General features: G+C 53.1%; 1 protein-coding gene and 1 long non-coding RNA gene across 4 annotated transcripts in view; both read left to right on the top strand.

The window, feature by feature from the left end:
- Window positions 1–5,699, top strand: part of CDK5RAP2 (CDK5 regulatory subunit associated protein 2) — a 194,642-nt gene extending 188,943 nt beyond the window's left edge. For all 3 annotated transcript variants that reach the window (XM_033237639.1, XM_033237638.1, XM_033237640.1), the window contains 2 exons: window positions 4,783–4,829; window positions 5,276–5,699. In XM_033237639.1, coding sequence (XP_033093530.1) covers window positions 4,783–4,829; window positions 5,276–5,332 — 104 coding nt within the window. In that variant the 3' untranslated portion in view covers window positions 5,333–5,699. The remainder of the gene's footprint in view (window positions 1–4,782; window positions 4,830–5,275) is intronic.
- Window positions 5,700–9,757: 4,058 nt separating this feature from the next.
- LOC117099373 lies at window positions 9,758–14,395 on the top strand. The gene is made up of 3 exons (XR_004443787.1): window positions 9,758–11,014; window positions 11,933–12,193; window positions 14,116–14,395. It is a non-coding gene; the product is annotated as an uncharacterized LOC117099373 (long non-coding RNA).
- Window positions 14,396–14,778: the final 383 nt, after the last annotated feature.

Below are 14,778 nucleotides of genomic sequence, written 5' to 3' on the forward strand. Positions count from 1 at the left end.
CACTGGGGTGGGAGTTGGGTGGGCGTCACTGTGTCCTGGGGAGGTGGGCATCTTAGACAAAGTAACCCCTGCGCCGAGTGTGAAATGAGAGTAGGTATTGTCACATGGAGCAGGGAGTGGCAGTCCCACAGGGAAGAGCATGGACAGAGGCACAAAGGCAGGAAATAAGGTTTTGTATGTGAGAAACCAAAACCAGTCCCTGTGGGGTAAAGGCTGCAAACAGTGAATTGAGGCAGGAGGGATTGGGGGTCAGGGAGTACTTCATGAAAGACTGAAGGTGGCAGGCTCAGGGCAGAGGATTGGCCTGTCAAATCTGTGTGCAAGAATGGCTCGCTGGTGGCTGCTCCACCAGTGAGGCAGAGGCCGACTCACTAGTCAGACAGGAAAGGTGGCTACGATGCTGGGGATTCAGAGGAGGGCATGGATTTGAGAAATTCTTCTCAAGGCAGATGCCAAGACTCAGGATTGGTGAAGTGAAGTAACTTTTTTTTTATTTTTTTTTTATTTTTTATTTTTTTTGAGACGAAGTCTCGCTCTGTCGCCCAGGCTGGAGTGCAGTGGCCGGATCTCAACTCACTGCAAGCTCCGCCTCCCGGGTTTACGCCATTCTCCTGCCTCAGCCTCCCGAGTAGCTGGGACTACAGGCACCTGCCACCTTGCCCGGCTAGTTTTTTGTATTTTTTAGTAGAGACGGGGTTTCACCGTGTTAGCCAGGATGGTCTCGATCTCCTGACCTCGTGATCCGCCCGTCTCGGCCTCCCAAAGTGCTGGGATTACAGGCTTGAGCCACCGCGCCCGGCCGTGAAGTAACTTTTTTAAGGTCAGTCCCAGTTCTGATCTAGCCACTTTGGAGATTGTGTGGGAGCAGCTCTGTTTCCCGGTTTAAACCCTCAGCACTCCCTCCCGCTGCATTTAGAGGAGCAGGCGGTAGCTGAGTTTCCATTAGTGCCTGTTGGCAACATGGCCCTGGCCAAGCCTGTGCTGTCTGTGTGTCAATTTCCCTGTCTTAGGAGAACTGCTGACTGCAGCAGTTTCTCTGTGGATGTGCCAGCCTGCCTTGTGCGGCTTTTCTATCGAAGTCCAACGTTTCTGGGGCGTTTCTGAGAAGCACAGCACAGAGATTATTGCCAAGTAGGAGTTCTCCTTAGCCACCCCTGGGAACCTTCTGAAAATAGACTCTGTGAGACTGGCAGTGTTTGAACTGCAAAAGAGAGGAGCTCAGCCACTGAGCAGGCACTGAGTTCCTGTTCTTTGCCCCTTACGCCAGGCCCTGGGGACAGAGATGAATGAGACAGTCTTTGCCAGTGAGGGTTCTGGGCTTAATGAGGGAGACACACAGCTTAGCTGCAGGACAGTGTACTGAGTGCATCCTGGGAGGCCTGAGAGGTGGTTCAAGACTGACTGGGTCTTGAGGAATGACTAGGAGTTCGTCAGACAGTGAAGGGGCAGGAATAGGATTTTGGCAGATGGCCCTGTGGCCTTGCTGCTGTGCTCCCAGGGGTGAGAGAGAACTGAGTACTCAGGGACATGCTTAGGACGCGCAAAGGATTTTCCTGTGAGAGATGAGAGGGAGAAGCAGGAAACATGTTGCAAGGAGCCTTGTGGGTAGGACTCCAGGACGAGCAACAGGGACCAGCGGGGTCCATGTGTGTGTTACAAGATCCCATGGCTGAGCTTGGAGGGGCCAGGAGGCCGGGAAGACCTCTTTGGTGGCTGCAATAGACCCCCAGGTGGGCAGTGGGTCCAGACTGTGGGAGAGGGGATGGTTTTGAAAGATTGTAAGGAGGTCAGCCTGGCAGAGTGGTGGATGTCTGTGGGGTTCTGGTTGAGGGTTTTGTGTCACTCGTAGAGAAAAGGAGCACAGAGGGGAACCTGGAGAGAGACAGTGCCAGCTGTGGTCATGTTAAGGCATCTGTGGAATATTTGGGTTAGACTCTTGGAGCAGCAGTGGGGTGAGAAGCGATGCTCTGCACAGGTCTAGGAAAAGGCAGAAGAACTCTCTGCATTGGCACCTCTCCTTCTCAGCAGCCTGTGACCCTGAACAGTCACAGGGCAGGTAGCTAACCCTATTGACAGGTGAGGAAATTGCAGAAGTAGGTTTGGATGGGTTGTGTACTGTGGTCGGTCAGAAGGACAGAACTAGAAGCCAGGTCCCCTGTGTCCTAGGTCAGAGATCATGGAATTATTGATTGAGCACAGTTCAGATCTCCACTCTTATGTGACCTGCATTAGACTAAAACCCTAAGCTTTAGATTCCTCATCTCTAACTGGAGACACGAATTCCAAAGGACTCAAGACTAACTAGTGGGGCCGGGTTCAATAGCAACTTTATAAAAAGCACCCCAGTTTTCTCATCTGTAAAATAAGGATGATAAACGCTACCTAAACTGTATTGTACTTAGCACAGTCTCCGGGGCAGAGGAGATGCTCACCCAGTCCCTCCTCTTTCTTTCCATTAGGCCAGACCAATTCCTATGCATGGAGGTGGCAAATCATTCATAGTAAGAAGAGCCGCAAATGTCTCATAGCACTTCCCCTCCTGAGCTAGTGTTGCCTGTCTCCATATCTCCTAGGCCTGGCACAGAGCAGGCTCCGCCAGAGCAGGGTGAGGGGCTTGCCCCAGGCAGCATAGCTGGTGGCTGACCCGGGCCTGCAACTCCTCCTGTGCCAGGCTCTGCAGCTCATCCCAAGGAGCCAGGTCCTGGGAAATTCTCCAAGCCCTGCGGACGTCACAGACCTGCTCTGTGAAGTGGACTAGGTGAACGTTGGCATAGCACCTCCTCTTCCTCCATCCCCTCATGGTGATGGGGAAGGGCCAAGGCCAGGGCTGACTGCTACCTGGTCAAACTGCCACTATACCTTCTCAGAGTCTACAGCGGAAAGTAAGGAAAGGGCATCCCAGTGGGACCCTAAGAGTCCTGATGCCCTGGGGCCACTCACTGGCCATGTGACCTGGAACCAGGTGCCTCAGTTCCGAGCCTCAGGTCCTCATTTGCAAAGCGAGGACGGTAGTTCTGCCCCATAGGGTGGGGGAGTATTCAGTGAGGCCACAGTTGGAAACCACCTGTCACCAGGTCAACACTGTTCAGCTCAGGTCGGTACCTTCTTCCCAGCACTCTGTTGAGGTGGGAAGAACCGTGGACTGAGTTGGGCAGACCCGCGTGTGAGTCCCATCTCTGTGCTGGGGCCAGTCTAGATTTGGGACAAGTCCTTTGTCGCTGTGTTCCTCGGTCTTCTCCTTGCAGCAGGGATTTCTGTGCTTTGGAATGCGGCAGTGCTGTTGAGGTGCAGGGGTCCCCTCAAAGCTTGAGCCAGGTGATCCTTAGTTCTTCTGCCATGAGCTTTGTTCTCTAGGGACATGGAGTGATCTTTCACACTCATCTTTAACCTCCACAGCTGTGATACTTAATCTTTTCTGGGTCTCAGGCCCCTTGGTGAATCTGGAGAAAGCTGTGGTCTCTCTGTGGAAAAATGCAGACATCCAGATACATACCCTCATTTGCACACAGTGTCGGAGGATTTAGGACTGACCCCCCAAACATATCCAGCGCCCCATGTCAAGAACTTCACCCTGCAGCAGGAAGTCAGGTTGGGGGTAGAGGGGCAGTGGCCACCTCTGAAAGTTGTTTTGCTTGGCTAAAAACAAAGTCCACACCATCTGTCCCGTCCCCAGTGTCACAGATTGCAAATAAGCTCCATTACCTCCAGATGGAAATTTTCGTGAGGCAAGAAATCAATATTTTCTCAAGGCCACCACACAACACCTATTCTGAAGAAGCCACTGGGGAGCCGGGCTGTGTGTGTTGGGCGTCGAGTCTGTTACCGCCTCTGGCACTGTTGGCTAAAGGTGCGGCTCCAGAAGCCTTTGGTGTTTCCAGCATGGGGAGTAAGCTGATCTCCTTACCCTCACCAAGCCCTGTTGAGAACAGATTCCCTGTCAGGCTCAACTCTGATCAAGAGGGGCATTCTTGCCGCTGCTGGAGTTTGTGTTGGACAAGAAAAACTCTGAAGGAAGAGCCACCTTTCCAGTTGCTCCTGAAAGCCAGGGCTCGCCTGCCCCTCCTGGGAATTCAGATACACAGGGCATCTGTCTAGTACGGTGCTCCGGGCGTCAGCGTCGGCAGGGACCTCTGAAACCCAACCACCTCCTGTCCAGGCAGAATGTGACTTGCCCGGGGAACCAGGCTGGGCTATTCCACCAGTTGAAGGGCAGGCAGAGGAGAAGCAGCATGCCCACGGCGTTTTCTTCCAGGTCATTTGGAGCTGGCTGTAAGAGCTGCTGGGTAAAAACCTGGATTTGTAGAACTTGGACGCTCATATGTGGGTCTGCCTGATCGGGGCACAGTCCCTTCCCACAGCTGCTTCCCACAGGGCCTAGGAAACTCAAGAGTGCTGGGCAGGCCCAGGCCTCTACCCTCCCAGCGCCATTGCCCTCCCTGGCCCACAGAGGTGAGCCTGAGGGATACCTGGACAGCCGGGTGACCGTGCAGAGCTGTGGTGTCTTCTGTGAACCGGCATAGCGTGCTCTAGTCTCTGCATCGCTGTCAGGTGGTGGCTTAGCGGGGCCTCAAAGAGGTGTTGTTGATGTGTTATTTGGCCCTGGGGTGTGTGATGGGTCAGGTGGGCCCTTGGTACCTCCCTCTGGTCTGGATGCTTCAGACCTCATGTTGTCCACGTGTCTGAGCCCTTTGGGGTGGGGCTCATCCTCCCTGCACTTGGCTTTCACATGGCTCTCCTGGACATCCATGCCCCTAATCATTGCATTCTTTGCTCTCTCCTCAGTGGTCGTAACCCACAAAATCCTTCGGAAGGCCAGAGGAAACCTGGAGGTATGCCCTTTGAGTCTTCACTGTAGGCCAGTGGAAGGTTGGGAGGGGTGCAGGGCCAGAAAGGACCTCTTGAAAAATGCAAGTGCAGGGGGAACCAGGGGACATGTCCTCCTCAGAGAGTTGTGTGTTTCTGCCAGCAGTGCATGGAAAGTTGTGTTTATCATGCCCTGTCGCCAGTGGGGGTTCTAAGTTTTAAATTTGTATGCTATTTTTACCAGTAAGAAATTCAGCAAACAATGCTTGGCACATAGTAGGCATTTGATGAATATTTCTTGAATGAATGCAGTATGATCTCATCGTCATTTTATTCGGTAAATATTTACTGACTAAACTATGTCTTTGAAAGCACTTTGAGAATAACAGTCTTGCGTTTACCTCTGTCAGGGGTCTTACTTCAGAAACCTCCATTGGACTTAAAATTCTCCTTTTTTTCTTCCTTTTCCTAGCTTAGGCCCGGGGGGGCCCATCCAGGAACATGCAGTCCCAGCAGACCAGGCTCCTAAGAAGAACTTGCAGCCAATAAAGCTTGTGCTTCCCCACTGAGCTCACAGTGTCTCTTTGTTCCAAGGGTGGTTCCTATTTATTGAGGAAGAAAGAGCTGTCTGGCCAAAGGAAATATTTTTTTTCCCTTCATGTTTTCTCTCTGAAAGTTGGCTTGAGAGTTGTTGTCAGAAAAGTGCAGGTGCTCCACAAACGGGTGGTAAAAAGGCCTGGAGCTCTTGGATGTCGCATCTGAGACATCAGATCTGGGGCAGGCACCGGAACTGAGGCTGTGCGCCTTGGTGGGCTTCACGTCTTCCCCTGGATTTGCTTAGTACTCAGCCAGTGCCGCAGTTTGAAGATTCTCATTAAATGATTCATTTCATTTCACCTTGATGATTCTGTTGTTTTGTGTGGAGCCTCAAAGCCCAGGTCCCAAAATCCCAAGTGGGACAGGCCAGGGTTCCACGAGTCGCATGGCTCACTGCTGAGCGCGCTCAGGTGTCCAGAGAAGAGCACCTCCGTGCAGCGTGGCTGTGGGCACTGGCGTGTGCTCAGCATCTCACAGTCTGCTGGACAGCAGCCCTTGCAGTGGTGCCATTCCCGATTTAGCAAAGAGCAAAGTGAGGCCCAGAGCTGGGATGTGGCATTTGCATTGTCCCCATGATGACAGGTGTGTGTCATCAGCCATGCACATCGCTGCCTCTGACCAAGATGCCCCCAGCCAAAACACTTTAGCGGCTTCCCACTACCCTCTGATCCAAGCCTGAGCCCCTAACAAGGTTTACAAGCCTTGCTGGCACCTCTGGTTCCTTGCCCATCTCGCCTCCTCCCACTCCACTCTGTGTTCCGGGCAAACTGAACAGTGTTCTCCCCAGCCTAACCCAGGCTGCACCCTCTTGGACATGCTCCTCCCACCCTTTCTTTTTCTAGTTAGCTTTGAATGGTCCTTCAGAAGTATTTTTTCTGCCCTTGGGGAAGCCTCTCCTGACCTGATACTAGGTGAAATACCCCACCTCTGCTCCCGCAGCCCCCACACCACTGTGCAAATCCTCTGAGTCCCTGGAGAACAGAGGCTTGTGTTGACCACGGAATTGCCAGCACCTGGCCTGGCACCCAGCTCCCCAGACAGGATGGTGAGGGGAGGAGACTGGATTGCACTGACTGGAAGCGTAGGGTGCTGCAGCCTAGGCTGGGAGTCTGGGGAGTGGCCTTATGCCACTTTGCCTGTCTCCCCATCCATTAAGAGAGGGGTGGGGCAAGTGGGTAGTGAGGACCCTTTCTGCTTGGGTTCCTGCCATCTGTGCTCTTCTGAGAAATATTTGCACAGATACACCTTGGTTGAATACGTACCAGTGTGTGAAAACTCAGATTGAGCCATAATGTCACTAGAGTGCCTTTTGCAAGCAGTCGCAACAGTTGACTTCCTAAATGGAAGCTGGGTGGGCTGAGGCACCGGGTCGGCGTGGCGCTGTGGAGCCGGAGGCCTGGTTCCAGTCCTGAGTCTCGCGCTTCTGTAAGTGAGAGTTCCTCTTGCCCAGTACTGTTAGGGAGTTGGGAGCCTCAAATTTTGGAAGCAGCTGAAGACCCTTTCCACAAATGGGTGACTCTTCTTCAGTGTCTCAGTGACTGGTCTTAAGCAAGTTTTAAAGTAGTTTTAAGTTCTATGGCTATGTTGTGCCAAACCCCTATTAACCTCAGTAGGGGAGGCTCGGGTTCAAGAGGCCTGAGAAGAGACCCACAGAGCCAGCAAACGGGATGTGGGCTTTATTAGAGGCTTACATACAGGGAACAGTCCAGAGGCGGCAGACTGGACAGGGGAACTGCTTTTCATACAGAAACGGATAGTTCAGTGGCAGCGGCTGAAGAACACAACCCACGGCCCCAGGTGGGGCAGGAAAACCGCCACCACTTATAAACAGCATGCGGTTTATATAGCATTTTTCACTTAACCTTCCCCCAAGGACCTCTGCCTGAGAACCTTTTAACCCAAAACTCAGGGCCTCAGTCCCCGGTACAGCCCGTGTCCCATGAGATGGGCTGGGGGGCTCAGATATTCCTCACAAACAAGGAACAAATCTCCGGGTTGGCCGCTCCTCGATTCTCGAGCTCGGAACAACATTAAGATGCGTCTGCCATACAGAGTCGTTCTAAGGGTATGCTTAAGCCATTGCTATCAGGGCATTTACCCTCCAGGCAGATGTGCACAAATGTAAGCATGTGTGGTTGCGGGGGCAGTGGGGAAGATAGGAGTAGGTTGTACAGTGTAGTAGATATAGCTCAGGCAAGGCCTGGAAGTCAGAGCTGGGCTCAGATGTCCCCACAGGGGAAGAGTCCTACCTTGCCTGGCACATGGTCAGTGCACAGCCCATGGGAGCTGAACCTTGTCATTGGCAAGGGCTTGAGGTGGAGGGATTGGAGGAGAGATCCACCTTGGATGCTGGTACGTCCCAGGCCCGTCTGGTTGGTGAGGCCAGGCATGCCTGGGAGCAGGACCTGCAGAGGAGGGGCTCCAGGAGTCCAGCTGGCCATTTGCTTCAGGTCACCCACAGCTTTTCAGGAACACAATAATCTAAAAGTAAGTACATTTTTATCCCCCAGTTTAGAGTCAGGTAAAATACTTTTAACCTTGGGCTAGTGAAGGCCCTCCCTCTTCTGGGAGGTGGAGGAGCAGCCTGGTTTGTTTGGGCTGGATTAGTGCCAAGAACAAACTGCAAATAAGACAATTTGGACCTTGGAAAAAGCTCCATTGTCCCTGGTGAGTTAATTTTACCAGCAGCTGAATTCAGGAGGCTTTGAAGCAGTAATCAGAAAATGCGTCAATTTCCCGTCAGTGAAATTAATCACCACGTGTGCTGGAGGAGCTGCACCTGAGAGAAACAGCTGCAGGGACTAAATATATAGTGAGAGAAGGATTGGGAGACAGGCCCAGGGCCCCCTGCTTGCCCTACCTTGGAAATGGTGCTTTGATCTCACTTCTGAGGCCCACCTCCCCACGTCCCTATCAGGGTCCTGAAGAGTAAAATCCTCGCCCCTCTGGCGCTTACCTGGATGGCAGTAGCCACGCTGTGCATTTCAGTAATCTGCACCACCTCACCCATTTTACAAATGAGAAGACCAAATGTAGCCAGAATTTGAACCTGAGTCTGTTAAAACCTGATGTCCCTTGGATTATCAGTATTCCCCCTAAATGCCATCTCTTCGAAAAACTGCAGCATTTCCCTGTTACAAATCGAAGTTTTCTCTACCCTTTCCAACAAAACGTCTCTGGATGACCAGAGCAGGGGCCAGAGACCCACAATTGAATTCCTCAACACAGCAGCCCTGAGAACTGCTTGTAAATGGGTGGTGGAATGGAGAAAGAGTGATCTTGTTAATAAGTTCTCGGCATTGTGGAAGCTGAGAAACCTGCCTGGGGGATCTGGCCTTGCCAAATTGCCTCTTCAATCTTGGCCATATTTTAGGGCTAACTCAAAAATGCAATTATCAAAATTACTCATCCCATCTCCTGAGAAGCCCAGGACTGTGCCTCAGGGGCTAGACCTGTTTACCTCTTGCCACAGATGGGCGCCAGGTGGGGTGGGGGTGAGCAGATCCAGAGAGCCAGGCTCCCCAGGTGGGACCTTCTAGTGGAACCAAGCCTCAGTTTCCTTATTCGCAAAAATTATGAGATGTGGAAAGATACACAATGGCTAACTGTGAGGCCCAGACATGGCCAAATTGCTGGGGTTCATCCGTTCACCTCAGTGAAGGATCTGCCTCTGGCCAGCAGCACATGCTAGAGACATCCTTGCACCTCCTTCTTCCTCACCCTCCATATCCCATCCATGATCAGGGCCACTCCACTTGTATCTCCCAAGGCCATCGCTTCATTCATCTCCACTGCCATCTCGGTCCAAGTGACCATCAGCTCTCCCCTGGACAGCTTACTGTAATAGCTTTTCAGTTGGCCTCCCACATCCACCCCCTGCCAGATGTCCACCATACCACAGCTAGAGTGATTCTTTAAAAGGCAAAGCAAATCATATTATCCCCCTTGTTTAAAAATATGGGATGCCTCTCACCACACCTAGTGTGGTCAGCAAGCCCTCAGTTCCCTGAGTCCCCCTGTCCGCCGTCTTGGCTCCCTGTGCTCCAGTCTCTTAGGGCTTTCGTCTCTGTCCACAGGACCTTTGCACATGCTGCCCCCTGCCTAGCATGCTCTTACTCTGGCTTCTCCTGCTAGTCAGAGATGGCTTCCGGATCAGGAGCCGCTATTCTGCATGGTCAGAGCGTGATTATCCCCCTTCACTGGCACTTGGCCGCTGTGTGACTTTGGGTTCTTCCTCTCCCTGTCATTGACCTGAAGCTCCGTGAAAACACAGACCTCATGTGGTTTGCTCACCACACAAGCCCCACTGCCTGGGACAGGGCCAGCAAATATATTCACTCAGCAAACATTGCCAGAGCTTCTCCCACCTTCTTCTGGAGGAACTCTGGAGGAACTTGGTTGGGAGAAGAGACAAGTAATATAGTGAATAGGGAACATTTGCTTAGACCTGGGGTCCTGGGATCCTGGGGTCCTCGGAGCCTGGCTGTCTTTGGAACATCGTCATAGGCAGTCATCATAACAGCCCTGGGTGGGAGGGACTGCTTTTTTCATATGAAGGACTGGGGCATGGAGTGACCCGCCCAAGATCACAAGGCTTCAGATGGAGGCCCACAGGCTGCAGAGCCCAGCTCCCCGCCGCTGCGTGCGAATGCAGTTCAGTATGGCCAGTGCCCAGGTGGCTGGCCAGGCTGGAGTGCAGCCCACACTGGCAGCATCTGCTTCCACTTGCAGCCCACTCAGGCGGTTCCTGCCAGTGATCCAAAGCCCAGCCCTGCTCCTGGCGAGGCCCAGAGAGGCCTCATCCTTGCTGGGAGGCAGGCAGTTGGAGTTGCTTCTGACTCATCCTTTTAGACCTCTTTGTCCTCAGGGTTGCCCAGGTCCCCTCTTTTCCTGTTGACCCCATTCCCTGGGAAGCCGCCGGCCCTGCCTGACTGGAGAGGGCAGCACTGGGCAGGGCTCACCCCTCCAACTGGATCACACTGGGACTAAGTGCATGGTGGTTGCCAAAGCGCCCTCCCCCACGCGCCTCTCTCAAATGCAAAAGCACGTCCTTGTTAACAGGCATTCACGGGAGAGCTTAATTACATGTTTTCAGGTCTAAAACGATCCTCTGTTTGTGTTAATACCACTTTCTCATTCCAAACAGAACCGCATGTGGTCCCAGCTCGTGTGTGACACTGGCCGACTGCGGGCAGACACAGGGAAGAAAGAGAACCAGGTCGCCCTGGCCTCGCCCTCCTCTTTAGCCAAAACGATGGTGGGGTCGGGGGCCACAGACAGAGAGTGACCGGGCCCGGGGCTCCTTTGTGGTGGAAGCCAGAGGCTGGGAGCCCACCTGGAGAGTGTGGAGTGGGTGTGAGAGGGAGACACAGGGGGGCGGGGTGTGGACACTCAGCATAGGAAGGTATTTGGAGACAGTTGCAGTTACACACTCAGCATCTGCTGGCACCCACCCAAGCCCAGAGCTCCCAGAGCTGCCAGAGCCCCGCGGGCGCCCGAGGCACTCCCAGTCAAGCGTGGGAGACAGGCCAGCACACAGGTGATCCGTGGTCATGATAAATGGTCACAGGGGGCCATGGACACCCAGAAAATGAGCTCCTACTGGGCCCTGGAGGTGAGCAGGGGAGGTGTCCTGGGGTGACCCTGGGCGAGCAGTAAAGGCCAACTGGGAATTGTGGGGCAGAGAAGGGGTGGGGGTGGGGCTCCTAGGCAGAGGAAACAGCAGGGACTAGGGTCTGTGAGTGGTGCATTGGCCTGGCTAGAGTCAGTCAGCAGCATGGGAAGTGCCTCCAGTGGCAGCTTGAGGCCGGTGGGTGTCATCGGGAGCAGCAGGGGAGGCACGCGTAGGTTTTTGTCTGGGAAGGGGTGGAGGGACGTTGCCGAGTGTCCAGGGTGCAGGCTGGAGGGTTCTCACCTGGTCAGGGGTCGGGAACAGAGAGACGGGGTGGATTTGGGACACTTATGAGGACGTGGGGACCCGTGTGTATATGTCTGTGTGTGTGTGTGTGTGTGTGTGTGTGTGTGAGTGTGTGTGTGCGCGCCCGGGCGGTGGGGGTGAGGAGGAGAGGGTCCATGCTGCAGGTTTCTGGCCCAGCCAATGGTGCGGGCACCTCCACAGGGAGAGAAGAGTACGGAATGTATGGAACAGTATGGAATGCCAACTGCATCTTTCAAGGTGGGCAGAATCTACAGGGTTGGGGTAGGGGAGGAAACGGCCTGTGCAAAGGCGTGGAGGCCACTGAGGGACCCATGGTAGTGGAGCGTGGCTGGGACATGAAACAGGAGGTTGGATACGAGGTACTGTAGATTTGGGCCTCTTTTGTGTGTGTGTGTGTGTGTGTGTGTGTGTGTGTGGCATTGGGAAAACAATGGTGATTGTTCCAGCAATGAAGGATAAAGCCCTGGGAGGAGGCAGAAAGAAAACTCTAGATGGGGGAGGCCAGTCAGGGTGAGGAACTCGGTCATCTCCCAGGCAGTGAGCCCCATGGCTGTGAGGACACAGAATTTCACTCTCTTCTCGCTGCTGTTGCAGGAAGCCTGATGGCAAGAAAGAAAGCCGGCCTCCTACTCAGATGGGGCCATGGGGGTGGCCTCCCGGGGGACTACCTGGGACTCCTGTTTCAGATGCAGTCCCTGGGCCCCACCCCTAGAGTGAGCCAGTGACCCAGCCGCACGCAGCCCCTCTGTCTGGAGACAGGATAGCGGTCCAAGCAGCTGCCTAGCAAGGGCCTGTGCCACAGAAACAGAGATGATTTGAACTCTCCCAGCCTCAGTTTCCAGCCTCACCTTTAAGGTGGGTGTAACAACACCTCCTGTTTTCTACCCAGGCTTCCTCCTCCCTTAAGAGTTCCCTGTCTCTGAGTTCAGAGCTCCTCCAGGCTCTGCAACAGGCCATCCTGTCCTCTTCCCAGCCCAGCGGATTCTGCTTCCTTCCTCTCTCCTCTCCCCTCCTCTCCACTCCCGTCCCCTGCCCTCCCCTCCCCTTCTCTCCCCTCCACACCTCTCCCCTCCACACCTCTCCCCTCCCGTCCTCTTCCCCTCCTCTCCCCTCCTCTCCTCCCATTTCCATCTCTATCTCCACCTCTACCTACATCTCCATCTCCACCTCCACCTCCTCCTTACGGCCGCTTGCCTGCAGCCAACCTGGGCGCCTCTGGCCTGGGTGAAGGCAGCAGTCTTCTCACGGGTCTCCCTGTCTCCTGTGCATGCCCCCACCCCTCACTGTCTCTGCCCACATCCAGGATGATCTTGTCAATTGCAAGCCAATCATGTCACTTTGCTGCTTGCAGACTCTCCCAAGACCAAGTACCAACTCCTCCACTGCACCCAAGCCTTCCCATCTGACCTTGGCCTTCATCACCTGTAGATCAGGGCTTGTCCTTGGTGATCTCTCCCTCCCCCATCCATGAGGTTGCTAGTCTTGCCACACTTCTTGCAGGCCCCTGAGAGCACCTCCTCGGCATCCTGTAGCTCTGGGCTTTGCACCTGCATCTACTGTTCAGAAATGCTCATCTCCCACATCCCGGGCCTGACTCACTCCCACTCATCTTTACCTCAGGCATCACCTCTGGGCCTTCATCCTTTATCCCTCAATTTATCTCCCTATAATAGGGGTATGATCCCTTGTAACTGGAGATGGTCTTAGGGTCTTAACTGACTACAAGCAACTAAGTTAACTGAGACCAAAGAAGTCTAAAATGCTAATGATGCCTTAGCTGCGTTGATAGAGATACAGAGTCCAACCAAGAGAGGTGAATTATCTGGCTCTTGTCAGACCTCCATGACTTGTCCAGCTCTTCTGTGGGCCTTCTGATCATTTCCTGTGCCTTGCTTCAGGAAGGATATTGACAAAGTGGATCATATAATTGATACTTTCACCTCAGTTCACTGAATTTGTTTGCCATTCGTCAAACATGTATATGCCAGGCACTACATGTGTATAGTCACATTCAATGCCATAAAGCATTATGATGTCCTTTGTACAGATGAAGAGGAAGTCACAATATGTTAGGTATTGCAATGATAAAATAGCGCCTATGGTAGGCAGAACAACAGCCCCTGAAGATGTCCATACTCTAATCCTGGAACCTGTGAATATGTTACTTTATATGACAAAAGGGAATTTACAGACGTAATGAAAGTTAAAGACCTTGAGATGGGAGATCTTTCTGGATGATCCAGGTAGGTCCACTCTAATTTCATGATTCCTTAAGGGAGAAGAAGTTTTCCTAGCTGTGTCCGGAGCCATCAGGCCCGGAATTAGCCGACCTCTGTTGCTTGATCTCCGCAAAGCGGAGACAAGACGGCACATTTCCGGGTTCTTTATTGCGGGCCCTTCCCGCGCGCGCCTAAACTGTTCCCGCGCGCGCCCAAAGCTTTTCCCGCGCACGCCTAAGTTTTTCCCGCGCCACCTAAACTGTTCCCGCGCGCGCCAACCTTTCCCGCGCGCGCGCAAACATTTTCCCGCCCAGGAAGATATGCAGCCTAGGGCGCAGGCGCGATCCCGCACCCGGGAAAAGTACAAACCCACGGCGCATGCACGATTGTAATTTGAGAAGACCCGGCCCCCTCGTCACCGCCCTGGCCCAACCTCTTCCTCTGCCAGCCTATATAAGGCATGACCCTACATTCAATAAACGAGACTTGATCAGGCTATTTGTCTTGTCTCTATTTCTCGTGTTTTCTTGTCTCCTCCATTCCCACTCCCCCTTCCAGGGCCCGTTCGACTGTCCTGCGGGTCGGGACATAGCTGTGGCCAGAGAGAGATGTGACACCAGGGAAAGCGTCAGAGAGTGGCTGAAGACAGAGGCAGGGGCCACGAGTCAAGGAACATAAGTGACTTTGGGAAGATGGAAAACGCAGGAAACAGATTCTCCCCTAAAGGCCCCAGAAAAAGAGCACAGTCCTGCCTACTCCTTGATTTTAACCCAGCGAGACCCATGTCAGATTTCTGCCTATGAAACTGTAAGATGATAATAAATGTGTGTTGTTTTAAGCCACAAGGTTTGTGCTAATTTGTTATGACAGCAGTAGTAAATGAATCTTGTGCCTTAGTCAGTACAAGTATGATCATACGAATTTAGAGATGATACGCATATGCTTGTAGTGTGTAATTTCTTTCTTTCTTTCTCTCTTTCTTTCTTTCTTTCTCTTTCTTCTTTCTTTCTTTTCTCTTTCTTTCCTTCTTTCCTTCCTTCCTTCCTTCCTTCCTTCTTCCTTCCTTCCTTCCTTCCTTCCTTTCTTTCCTTTTTCTTTCTTTCGACAAGAGTTTTGCTTGTTGCCCAGGCTGCAGTGCAATAGCACGATCGCAGCTCACCGCAACCTCCACCTGACGGGTTCAAGAGATTCTCCTGCCCCAGCCTCCCAAGTAGCTGGGAT

This window comes from Trachypithecus francoisi, unplaced genomic scaffold (assembly GCF_009764315.1).
Source record: "Trachypithecus francoisi isolate TF-2019V2 unplaced genomic scaffold, Tfra_2.0 Lachesis_group16, whole genome shotgun sequence".
In the NCBI taxonomy this organism is placed as follows: Eukaryota; Metazoa; Chordata; class Mammalia; order Primates; family Cercopithecidae; genus Trachypithecus; species Trachypithecus francoisi.